Raw genomic sequence first — 13,375 nt, 5'->3', positions numbered from 1 at the left:
TGCAACTGTTGAGCCGCAAGGATGTCAAAGTTTTCAGATTACCAATCCAGGAGGGTATGGGCTCCGAGAAATTATAGTTCTCAATAGTCAGATACGTCAAATTCCTAATATCCCCAATCCAAGAAAAATGTGGCTTCTGCAAGCCTGATCCCTGAAGCTCCAATAAGTCCAAAGATGTAAGCTTAGTTATCAAGGGAAGCTGCTTGGAAATTCCTTCTGTGCTCAGACTCAGATATGTCAAAGACTTAAGGTTGACAATGGATGCTGGAAGTGTTAGATTAGCCAACGACTACACTAGATCCTATACAGGTAGAAGCCATAGCTGTTGTTGTGCATCTGCTAGATCTGAGAGAGAGAGGTGTACCTTCTCCCTTCGAGGCGGAGCTCTCGGGCGCCGACATGGTGGCGGCGGCGGAGAGGGCGAGCGTGAGATGGCGACGGTGGTGGTGCTTCCCGTGAGCACTGCGCTAACCCTAGATCGGTAGGGAGTGTCGGTGGGGTGACTGGCGGCGCGGTGAACCTCGTACCGTGTGCCCCGGCCCCCACCTCTTTATATAGCGCAGGTCACAGGGGCCCACCAACCATATGAGGGTTGGACGCCCCCGATCAGGGCGCGAACGAGGTCAAGGACTTGTTACCGATCCGTTGGAATCGGTGACGTGGAGATCATCCTAACATTCTCCCCCTTGATCTCAACTTTTCTTTTAACTTTATACTTTCACTTTATTCGTTTCATTTTGGATCAGTCCATAGGGCATGTTTCATCGTCACAGCTCTATTGCCGATAGAATCAGACAGCCACAATGCACTTCTCTGTTTTTGAAACAAATTCTTTTACTTTTGGGCCTCTTATGATCCAGGATAGGTAAGACTTTCCCTTAAACCCATGCCGGCTACGTGCTCCTTGAACACGCTGGGTGGTAAGCCTTTCGTTAGCGGATCCGCAAGCATATCTTTTGTCCTTATATGCTCGAGACTTATTGTTTGATCCTGGACCTTGTGTTTCACAACATAATACTTAACCTCAATCGGTTTCGTAGCATTACTCGACTTGTTGTTGTGAGCATAAAATACTGCAGGCTCATTGTCGCGAGTACATCTTTAGTGGTTTGTCAATACAATCTACCACTTTCAAGTCGGGTATGAATTTCTTTAACCATAATGCCTGCCCCGTGGCTTCATAACATGCTATAAATTCTGCATACATCGTGGATGATGCAACTATGGTCTGTTTGGAGCTTCTCCACGAAATAGCTCCCCCTGCGAGGGTGAATACATATCCGGATGTGGATTTTCTATCATCTTTATCCCCCGCAAAATCTGCATCTGAATACCCTCTTATTTCTAGGGAATCAGATCTTCTGTATGTTAGCATGTAACTCTTTGTGCCTTTCACATAACGCAATGCCTTCTTTACCATTTTCCAGTGTTCGAAACCTGGATTTTCTTGATATCTACCGAGTACTCCGGTGATAAATGCTAAGTCAGGGCGAGTGCACACTTGTGCATACTCGTAGGCTTCCAATAGCCGAAGCATATGGAACCGCTTTCATTTGATCGAGCTCGTATTGATTTTGGGGACTTTGATGGTTCCCAAAACTGTCGCCCTTGACTATAGGGGCAGGTGTGGCACTCGCACTTGTGCATATTATACTTACTTAGAATCTTTTCTAAATAAGCCTTTTGCGATAGTCCTAATACTCCATTGTTTCTATCTCGGTGAATTTCTATGCCCAAAACATATGACGCTTCACCAAGATCTTTCATATCAAAATTTGAGGACAAGAACTTCTTTGTCTCTTGCGGTAGACTAACATCACCGCCGGCAAGCGAATGTCATCCACATACAAGATTAGGAAAATATATTTCCCACTTTTAAACTTTGCATAAACGCAATTGTCCTCAATATTTTCTTTAAATCCAAATCTCTTAATTGTTTCATTAAACTTTAGATACCACTGTCCGGAGGCTTGCTTTAATCCATAAATGGATTTCTTTAGGCGGCATCCCATTTCTTCCTTGCCTTCCATGATAAAACCCTTGGGTTGTTTCATGTAGACATTTTCTTCTAAATCCCCGTTTAGAAATGCCGTCTTTACATCCATTTGATGCAACTCTAAATCAAAATGTGCAACTAGTGCCATGATGATCCTGAAGGAATCCTTACATGAGACCGGAGAAAATGTCTCATTGTAATCTATCCCTTCTCTTTGTGTAAATCCTTTTGCCACAAGTCGTGCTTTGTACTTTTCGACATTCCCATTGGAGTCATATTTTATTTTGTAGACCCATTTGCAGCCCACTGTTTTGGCTCCTTTAGGAATATTCTCTAAGTCCCAAACATTGTTGGTACTCATCGATCTCATTTCGTCTTCCATGGCCTCCACCCACTTTGATGAATCTGGGCTTCTCATGGCTTCTTCATATGAAGTGGGATCACCTTCCATATGAACTCTTTTCGTGTTGTAAACTTTGTAATCGATCGAAATGGCTGATTTTCTAGCTCTTGTAGACCTTCTAGGGGCCACATTCTCTTGAGCATTCTGTTCCTCAACTTGTGGCTCAGCTTCTGGAGGTGACTGTTGTTGCTCCCTTTCATGCTCAACAAATGGTTCATTCGGCTCCTGACGGACAGGTTCCGAATTTTCACTCATCGTTGTCATGGGTGGAGTCACAACAGGCGCTTGCACCACAATCGCAGGGATCGTCGGTACAGGTGCACATGGTAGCGCAAAATATGGCTCCTGAGTCATCGGATTAGGTGCATGCACCCTCTTCTCCTCAAGATCAATTTTCCGAGCTACCATGCTCCCCCTCATCATTTCGTCCTCTAAGAAGACAGCATGTCTCGTTTCCACAAACTTTGTGTATTTCTCTGGACAGTAGAAACGATAACCTTTTGACTTTTCAGGATAGCCAATAAAATGGCAGCTGACTGTTTTGGTATCTAACTTTGCGATATTTGGATTGAATACTTTGGCCTCGGCAGGGCTCCCCCACACTTTCAGGTGGTTTAGAGAAGGCACTCTCCCTGTCCATAGCTCATACGGCGTTTTGGGCACCGATTTGCTTGGTACTCTGTTTAGAATGTGAATAGCGGTTTTTAACGCCTCAATCCACAATCCCAATGGTAGGGTGGAATAGCTCATCATACTACGCACCATATCCATAAGGGTACGGTTGCGCCTTTCAGCTACCCCATTCTGCTGAGGTTCGCCCGGCATCGAGTACTGGGCGACTATTCCAGTCTCCCGTAGAAACCTTGCAAAAGGTCCAGGGACTTGGCCATATGGAGTATGTCGACCGTAGTACTCCCCTCCACGATCAGACCTGACTATCTTTATTCTTTTATCATGCTGATTTTCAACTTCAGCTTTGAATATTTTGAATTTATCCAACGCTTCTGTTCTTTCTTTTATTGGATAAATATAACCATATCGGGAGTAATCATCCGTGAATGTTATGAATGAATCATAGCCATCCACACTTTTCACCGGAAATGGTCCACATATATCGGTGTGGATTATTTCTAGTGTTGCTGTGCTTCGATTCGCACCCTTTTTAATTTGCTTTACAAATTTTCCTTTAATGCAATCGATGCACTGTTCTATGTCTGAGAATTCTAATGGAGGAAGAATATCATTTTTAACGAGTCTTTCTATTCTCCCCCCGAAATATGGCCTAGGCGACGGTGCCATAATTTCGATGATTCATCAGTTCTTTTTCTTTTCTTTCCTTCTTTTTCCGACGAGGGTATTTGTTCATTCACTTTACACACAGACAATACTTTTTCACGCAAAGACAATAAATAAAGCTCATCATGGAGTATAGCAACCCCAACATAAGAATTATTACACCATATGGCACATTTGCCATGTCCAAAATAACATTGATAACTGTCTTTATCTAAGCGCGATACACTTATTAAATTTCTATGTATGGAAGGAACAAATAAGACATCTCTAAGCAGAATAGTCAAGCCATCAACTAGCTCCAAGAGGACGTCGCCAACAGCTTCAACTTCGCTTGAATTCCATTCGCGACTTCAACGCATCCTTCGCCTCTTTTCATAGTCCTCGTCGAATGGAATCCCTGTAAAGAATTTGCAACATGAACAGTTGCACCTGAGTCAATCCACCAAGTAGATTTCGAAAACTGTGTATACAGGGATTCATTTACAAAGGAAACTAAGTTGTTACCTTTCTTTGCCATTAATTCTTTCAGCCAATCTGGGCAGTCTTTCTTGTAGTGCCCAGTCTTCTGACAGTGAAGGCACTGATCTTTGTTCACTGGCAGTTGCCTGTGCTGGAACTTCTGATGCTGCATTGAGGCTTTACCATATTGCTTTGAAGGAGAACCATTGTTGCTTGGTGTGAAGGGCCTTTTCTTATTGTCCTTCACATAGTTGATGGTACCTCCATTCTGTGCCTTGAGTCTATCCTCCTCTTGCACACACATGGCAATGGTCTTTTCAATGTCCCATTTCTCAGGACTCATGTTGTAATTGATGACAAAGTTTTCAAACTGTTGTGGCAATGAAGCCATCACCAAGTGAACCAGAAGTGCAGGCTTCAGCTCCAGGTCAGCATCCATGGGCTTCAGCTTTGCAGCCAGGTTGCTCATCCTGAGGATGTGCTCCCTGATGCCATGTGCACCTCCAGTATACTTTTCTGTCACCAGCTGCTTCAACAGCTGGGTAGCATATGTCTTTGAAGAACCAGTGAACTGGCTCTTTATCTTTTCTAGGTACTCCCCAGCGGAAGTACACTCTGTAATTGAGCCCACTATAGCGTTCTCAACTGTATTCTTTATGAAAGCCATGCACTTTTTGTTGGCAGTCTGCCACTTTCTGTTCTCTAAGGCGTAGGACATCTCCACAGGAGCATGGTCCCTTTTCTTTTGAGCCCATGCATCATCAGTATCCCCGTCAGCTCTGACGGGGTCAGCAGGCTTGATGGGCTGCGGTGTGTCAACCACCCAGTCCACCTCGGCACGTACGAAGGCGAAATCCACCTTCTTCCTCCACTCGTGTAGTTATCCCCTCTAAGGGTGGGAACATCCTTGATGCAGCTCATCAAGTAGAACCCTCCCGAAAACCACAAAGAAGTGAGAACAAGTACAATTGCAAATTATAATCCAACGTTGGTCCGAATTAAAACATGCAACTGTTAATGCAAATAAAACTATATCACCGTTGGGCAGAAATAGAGATAAATGCACATATCATTGCTATTTGCAGCGGAAACTGTGACTTTAAACTTTAAACTTCGCACTTTTCAGAGGCATTTCCTTTACTTTTTAATTTCTGAACAAATATTTCGTTGGTCCTATTTATTCAGAAAAAAACTAGACAAAGATTTTGGCCAAAATTGACCCAAAAACTGCCTAAATATGCCTCTGTAATTATTAAAACTGTGCAAAACAGTAAAAAACTGTGTTACTGTTACTGTGGAGCGCGGCCCGCGGCCCACGCGGCCGGCACGCACCGAGCGGCACGCAGCAGACGCTGCGCCCACGCGGGGCCTGCCAACGCGGCCCGCTAACGCGGCCTGGCCACGCTGCCGACGCGGCGCCCACGCGGCCCGCCCGCGGTCTGCTGCCGCGGCCTTTTCGCGGCCCGTACGTGGCCTGCCCCACGCGGCCCGAACGCGGAGAAGCCCGCTTCGCCCACGCTGCTAGGGTTTTCATCCTGACCGTCCGATTCATCCGACGGTTGCCCTTTCTTTTCGCGCCGGTATAAAAAAGACGAAAACGGCCAGAGAAACCCTAGCCCTTTCATTTCTCTCCCGAGCCCCTGTGCCTCTGTTCTCTGTCGGGTCCGGCGGCGGCGGCGGAGAGCCGTTAGCTCGGCCCGCCCGGCTGCTCGGCCCGCCCGGCGCTTCCTGCCGGCGACGGCAGCACGCAGTCGCGCCCCGCAGCAGCCTCCCGCGTGCTCGTCCAAGACGGCCGCGTGGTTGCTGCCGGCTGGCCGACGGCGCCGCCCGCCCTTTACTTTCCACCACCCATGTCTCCCACAACCAGATGACTCGACGGCCAACGGCGGAGAAGTACACGCGGCGGCGCCCCCCTGTACCTCTTGGCGGCGGCGCGTGCACCCGTGGGTGGGCGCGTTGCCGTCAAGCGGCGCAGAGGCGGCGCACGTTTCTTTGCCGGCAGCAGCCGGTGTCTTTCGGCAGTGGCGGCGCGCAGCCCCACTGCCACTTTTGGTAAGCTTTTCTTTGCCCCATCTCGCACAGCCGCCGCAGCAGCACGTGGAGGTGAGGTGGTTCTTCTTCCAGGCGCCTCGGCTTGCCGATGTGCACCTGGATCGAGAGGAACGGCGCGGCCTTGCGGCGGCGCTGACTTTGCCGGCGGCCTGAGGCCCTGGCCGGTTTCTTTTCTTTTCCTTTTTGCATACAGGGGCGAGCTAGGGTTCACTGTCTTGCTTTTCTACCCGAAAAATAAGATCTATGCATTCTAACAAGTGCTCTGATACCAATGTTAGATTAGCCAACGACTACACTAGATCCTATACAGGTAGAAGCCATAGCTGTTGTTGTGCATCTGCTAGATCTGAGAGAGAGAGGTGTACCTTCTCCCTTCGAGGCGGAGCTCTCGGGCGCCGACATGGTGGCGGCGGCGGAGAGGGCGAGCGTGAGATGGCGACGGTGGTGGTGCTTCCCGTGAGCACTGCGCTAACCCTAGATCGGTAGGGAGTGTCGGTGGGGTGATCGGCGGCGCGGTGAACCTCGTACCGTGTGCCCCGGCCCCCACCTCTTTATATAGCGCAGGTCACAGGGGCCCACCAACCATATGAGGGTTGGACGCCCCCGATCAGGGCGCGAACGAGGTCAAGGACTTGTTACCGATCCGTTGGAATCGGTGACGTGGAGATCATCCTAACAGGAAGGTCGTCAGAAAAATTGGTCTGCAGTAGACTTAGCATTTCCAAGTTATTTTCAACTGGAAATTTTGGTAAATGGCCAGAAAGCTTGGGGTTCGAAGACAACATGAGGAACCTCAAATTTTTTAGCCGGAATATTTTTGCAGGAAACTTCCCTTCGAAATTATTGAATGACAGGGCCAGTGAGCGTAAGAGTGGGAAGTCAGCAAAGAATTCAGGAACCATGCCAACTATCCTGTTACCTGAGAGGTCTATGTTGACCAGCGAACGGAGCTCTGAGAACAAATGGTGAATGGATCCGGATAGACCACAGACAGACAAACTAAGAATCTGTAGTCTAGGAGTGAACTTTGCCAAAGCAATAGACCATGCTGGTCCACTGCTGGAGATGTCTACTCCGTCAAGATGGAGTTCTCTTAGACTGGTTAGATTTGCTATGAATGCTTGAAAGCTCGGCTCTTGAAGATACAAGCCAAAAGGAATGAAAGGATCGTCTCCATAGATGGTGGACAAATCAAGCATGACCAGTTTTTCAAGCTTCCCTATGCCTATGGGGATCTGACCAAAGAAATTGGTATTGGCCAAGTCGAGATGGACCATCTCGGTGAGACGCTCGAACCCGGGCGACGGTAGGCTCACTCTGCTGAAGTCATTGTGAGCAAGGCTGAGATTCCTCAGAGAGGTGATCCTGAAGATTGAAGGGTCAAGACCCTGGCTCTGTATCTTACGCTCAGCGAGATCCAAAGCAATCACTCGCCCGGATGCAGTGTCACAGATGACGCCCTCCCAGTGACAACAATCTGTTCCAGCTTGCCATGACGTGAGGTTGGAGTCATGGAAGGAGCTCTTAAGCTGGAGCAGCGTGGAAGCCTCTTCCGGGAGGCATAAGACGATGACACCAGCAGAAGCATGGGTGGAGCACAAATGTACAATGAGTAGGAGTATGTTGAGGTGTGGGTGCATGGAGCCCATATCTCTTCTACTATGTTTAGGGGTATGTGTTCATATGTTCAGGCTTCAAGGTATTATATGGTGCAGTTCTCCATCTAGGATGAAGCTGTGCATCTTTGGGTTTTCTGCAGGTTTGCCAGTGTGTGACTGACACCACACCATAGACTGGCGTCCTCTGGTCAATGGAAGTCCATGTCCAACTTTTAGCTAGCTTTACATGCGGATGATCAGTCCAGGATACTGACTAAAAGGACCAGTTGAACAAAGAAGAAATAGACTGGTGCAATAATAAGCTATTTATGCTTTCCAGTTTCAAGAATTCTTATTTCCAGTTAGGAGAGCAAGCCATGAGAAATCTGGTCCACAAGATACGCAAGATATTTTGAGATGCTGAACAAGACCAATAAATTATTTTGGTGGATTTTTGTCACACGTACTTATCTGGGAGGAAAGGGACTGTGGTGTTATGCTTGGCTGTAGTGTCTAGGGAGTAGAAGCGTACCATCATGAGGAGGAGTACATGGAGTGACATTTCATAGTGTGAATCATCTTGATACTAGCTTGCTCTTTCCTTAACGGTGTAAAATGCATTATATACAGGAAAAGTAATGTATGATGTGTGTGGAAAATATTCATCGAGGTCTTGATAGCTGTATGGGTCTTTTTCTTGAGGACTTGTCAGATGTTGTTTCACTACCAAAGAAGGCGATGGAGATTGATTAAATTTGTGATACCGGGAGCACAACCAATAACTACCAAAGTGTGGACCACATTGCATTTTGTGTCGTTGTCTTCGACCGGCTCAACGCATCCAGTGTTTCGCTCAGTGGCATGGTCGACTGATTATTTGGTGGAATCCTGTGTGGTTCTTGTAGATGCACACAACAGTCAGAATGACTAATCTCCAAAACCGCTGGAAAAGGGAAAAGGGGATCGCATGAGGCGACCCAGGTGGCGAATGGAGGCTCCCTTGCGTGCCGCCGGCGGTGCCGCCGGTTCCCTCTCTCTCCGTCGGCCGCTCCGGCGGCGGGAGGGAGGGGGAACCTCAGGTCTGTTCATTTGGCGGGTGCGTGGTAGGGTCAGTGTTGTGGGAGACGCTGCCGAGGCTGTTGCGGTGGTGTCACGTCCGAATAAATTCCTCCGGGCTCCGTTCGCGGTCAGGCGAGGCCTCTGCCTTCGTCTAGGAGCCAGCGGGGTGGGGGATCCCTGGATCTCGTCGAGGTCGCGGGCTATGGGGGCTGGAGGTCCATTGGCACCGGCCGGTTGGGTCCTCAGATGGGCGATGGTTCCATGGAGACGAAGACTCTTCTTCCTCCTTGTCGGTATGATTTGCTGCTGCTGTTCTTCTTCTTTCTCTGCGCTGATGCTGGAGGGAGATCCTGGTATGCCCTGGCAGATGGCCCAGCTGCGGTGCTGGACCGGTCGGTTGACTTGAGTTTCCTTTCTTCCGGAAGGGACACTTTTCGCGGTACTCAAAGCCAAATATGGCGACGGCTGCAAAGCCAAATATGGCGACGGCTGCTGCAGGTGTGTTGGATTGGGGTCCATGCCTTCTCGGTGCTGGTGTCAAGGAAGGAGGAAGCAGCGTGGTGGCAATTGTACCGTGGTCGAAGATTATGACCTGTTTGCGCTTAGTTGCAGTTTTTTCTGCGGCAGGGGTCTTCTCTCAAGTTTTTGGGATGATGACACAGGGCTCCGGAGATCCTTATGGGTTATGGTTGTCTTAGGGTGTTTTAGGTGTTTTTGGTCCTTTGTGTTTGTGTTTCTCAGTGCTTGTAAGGGTCTACAACTTTGTATTTTTTCGTGATATGAATGCAGACAATCTCAAAAAAAAAACCGCTGGTTTTATACGCAGCGGCTCACCCAGGTATATGTACATTGTTGTTGAAGGTTTTAGTTCTCTTCGATGAATGTAAAAAATAAACAATAGAGAGCTCAACTTGGAGAAGAAAACTATAACACAACCATGCTCTGCAGTGCACATTTGAAAAGATCAAGTTTAGTTTACGCTGTTCCTCGATATGTTATTTGAAATTTCATTTTTTGGGGCCATGAGCGCAACCAATCACTGTCGAGTACAGACTATAGCACGCTTTATGTTGTTGTCATAGACCGATTCTCGGCACATAAAGTGTTACGCCCCCATATTTGACCGCCTAATCGGTGGAATTTTGTATGTGGTTGTGGTAAATAGAATTGACAGTGGAAACTATTGGTATACATCCTTGTGCAGACGGGTGGATAGGACCACCACTCGCTGTTTAGAGTTTTTTGAGTAAAATTTTCCAAGGCAAAACATAAGGGTTCCATATAGCAAGTACGAGTGTATAAATTGTTCCTCGTAGAGAAGATATCTCAAAGCTTATGTTCGTAAGATTTTGTACAAGAGAAAATATCTCAAACAATTTTAGCTAAAAGCCATTTCAAAACTATTCACACACCGTGCCTATTGCCCCGAAAATATCGACATGGTAGCAATTTCAAAGAGAGAAGCGGATGGACTGAAACGGTACGCTCGTACGGTCGGCCCCTAGCGACGGAAATGGCGATTTTGAAATCCCAGGTTCCCCGTGCCCGCCGCCGGCGACTCCACCGGAGCGGCAGTCGGCACGCCAGCGTCGGCTCCGGGAAGGCTTGGCAGAGCAAACTGGGGACGGTTAATCTGGGCGGCGGAAGGGGTCTTGAGGATGGCCTGCTCTCCGATCTGATGCTTCGTCTAGTAGAGAGGAGGTGGCCACTACGGAGGGTTCTCCACGCAGGCCGACCGTCGCCGACGGCTAGAGCTACCCTCGGAGATGTGACCCAGGAAACCCGCCTGGTCGAAGCAGGAAGCCTGCAAAAGTTGCTAGAGACTGGCTCTTTTTTCACTCTGTTGTCACTAGGATGCTGGGGTTTTTTTGGTCGCGTTCCAGGTGTTCAACGGAATTTGCCAATGAGACGGCCACATGTGACAGATGCATGCGAGCAAAATACAAGCATCTCATTTTGTCATCAAATTGGTGCATGAAATACTTGATTGCTTGAGCACTAGAAACTGTAATTCTAGTTGGACTGGAATTGTGTAAAATCAATGATGCATCTAATACTTTTTCAGGTGAGCACATTTCACTAATCTCTGAGATAAAATAAGGACTATACGACTCACAAGAAAGCCAGGGCGTCAAGGTTTAGTGGTTTAACATGCGACCATGCTCGCCATGGAGGAATCTCCTGTGACACAGATGATTCTGCTCACGTAGTTTACAGTTCATATACGAAAAGGAGCAAAAGTGCATGATTAGCTTTAAAAGTAAAAGGTAGTAGATCCGTACAAGCTCATGTGGCACACAAAAACACCCGGACATCCAAGTTACAGCACCATCACCGGTGAAACAGGAAACAACTGCAGTTCCACCGTTTGGCCTGCCAAACCACTGATAACACAAGTGCCACAGCAAAGCCAACTCCGAACCCGGATCCCACAAACGCAAACAACAGTATGGTCCCAACACTATCTTTTGAAGACACTGATGAGTTCAGGTTTCCCGTGCCTGAACTGTTGCACTGTTTGGATAGTGGCTTTCCACACAATTCTTCATTGCCTTTGAATGAGCTGCTGGCGAACAATGAGAACTGTGGCCCTTGTGGTATCATTCCTGTCAAATCATTGTAGGAGAGATTCAGCACTGCAAGATATGTTAGGGTGGCTAGCTCCTGTGGGATCAGCCCTGAGAACTTGTTCCGAGATAGGTCCAGTGACTCGAGCTGAGCCAATTCACCAAGCTTTGATGGGATTCCTCCAGTGAAGCAGTTATGTGACACGTTCAGGCCATGTAGAGCAATAAGCTTCCCAATTGATTCTGGAATGGGGCCATCAAATGCGTTGTTTGAGAAGTCAATCATCTTAAAAGTACTCAAGATCTTGGTAAATGTAAGATCAATCCCTTTGAATGTGAGGCTTTCATGGTAGTAATTATCTCCAGGAATATTTTTGCCAATGACCAGAGCATTACCCTCACCGCTAGAATTGGTCATCATTGTTTCTAGCCTGTCAAACCATTTTGAATTCAAGCTCCCAGAAAAGTTATTTGAGGCCAAATCAATAATCTGCAAACCCGAGAAGTGCTTACTGTTTGCATCAAATTCAGTAGGGCCTTGTATTGAGCCATAGAATTGATTAGATCTCAAGATGAGAATCCGGAGATTGGACATTTTACCCAACCAATAGGGAAAACAATCATGAATTCCATTGCTACCAATGTCAAGAATCTCTAAACTTCTGCAGTTAGATAGTGATCTGGGTATTTTCCCTTCAATTCGGTTGCTGTTTATATCTATTGTTTGGAGCATACATCCTTCTCCAATACTTTGAGGCAAGACCCCATGTAATTGATTATCTCTCAACTTCAACATAATCAAGCTGCTACCTTGTGTTAGACAGGATGGTACCCTTCCTCGAAAATTGTTGTATGATAAGTCTAGGATCTCAAGATACTGTAGGGTACAAAGAGACCTTGGTATGTGACCAACCAATTTATTCCTGGACAAATTAAGATAGTAGGTATTGTTGGGAAGGTACCTACCGAAGTCGGGTATAATAGAAGAGAAGCTATTCTTTGAGTAATCTAACAGAACCCACGTGTTAGCTGTGAGTGGTATAGGTACACTGCCATGCAGTTTGTTGGAACTAAGATCGAGAAATTGTAAACTGTTCACATGAATAACAGATGGAGAGTTTTCTAGGCTAGTGAACATATTGTTTGAGAGGTTCAGAAAGGATATAGTATCCTTCCAGTTCACCCATATCCAACTTGGTATGGCTCCATCTATTCTGTTGTTTGAGAGGTCCAAGTTAGACATCTCACTGACATATGTCAATGCAACTGGAATTTTTGTAAGGTTGCAAGATGCTAAAAGTAGGTCTGTTATCTTATGGAGGTAAGGAATTGGATAGCCATCCTCAACATCTATCACTGATACCATATTATTGGAGAGATCTAATGAATCAAGTGCCCGGAGCTTCCAAAGAAGGCTAAGTTCCACTATTCCTTTGAACTGATTTGACCCAAGCCAGAGAACTTCAAGTCTCGTCATATCAAAGAAAGATTTGCTGATATGTCCATTAAGGCTGTTACTTCTTAAGTCAATAAAGTACAGGAAAGAAGATAATGGGTCTGGAATGTCATCTAGAGTTCCGTTAAGTTCGTTAAACGATAGAAGTAGTGTTTCCATTGACGAAAGGCCAAACAAAACCATCGGTATTTTACCTGCATGCAGAGAGAACACTAATCAGATAACAAAAATCTGCATCACCACATATTTGTGTTTGGAGAAATATACTGATATAAACATAAGTAGATATATTCTGCCTTGTACAATTGAAAATTATTTTTCTGTATCCCCTTAACTTTTTCATGTATAATTCTGATTAACAGTAGTCAACTTCAATGGTACTTCGAGGAGTTTGTATGCCATGGTAGAATATCTCTTAGCACCTGGGCACGAGCAATGTCTCAATTTCTAGCCGGCGCACTTGCAGTTAGTGGTTTTCTCGCTAATACA

General features: G+C 46.7%; 1 protein-coding gene across 1 annotated transcript; it reads right to left on the bottom strand.

Moving 5' to 3' along the window:
• Positions 1-11,095: 11,095 nt before the first annotated feature.
• Positions 11,096-13,117, bottom strand: LOC124667637 (receptor like protein 27-like). The gene is made up of 2 exons (XM_047204902.1): positions 12,397-13,117; positions 11,096-12,168 (listed from the first exon to the last, which is right to left on the bottom strand). Exons 1-2 carry the CDS (start codon positions 13,067-13,069, stop codon positions 11,195-11,197), a joined length of 1,647 nt encoding a protein of 548 aa, XP_047060858.1. The 5' UTR covers positions 13,070-13,117; the 3' UTR covers positions 11,096-11,194.
• Positions 13,118-13,375: the final 258 nt, after the last annotated feature.

The sequence above is a fragment of the Lolium rigidum genome, chromosome 6 (assembly GCF_022539505.1).
Source record: "Lolium rigidum isolate FL_2022 chromosome 6, APGP_CSIRO_Lrig_0.1, whole genome shotgun sequence".
Classification (NCBI taxonomy): Eukaryota; Viridiplantae; Streptophyta; class Magnoliopsida; order Poales; family Poaceae; genus Lolium; species Lolium rigidum.
Note: the sequence above shows the minus strand (reverse complement) of the source record. Positions and strands in the feature narration are given on the sequence as shown.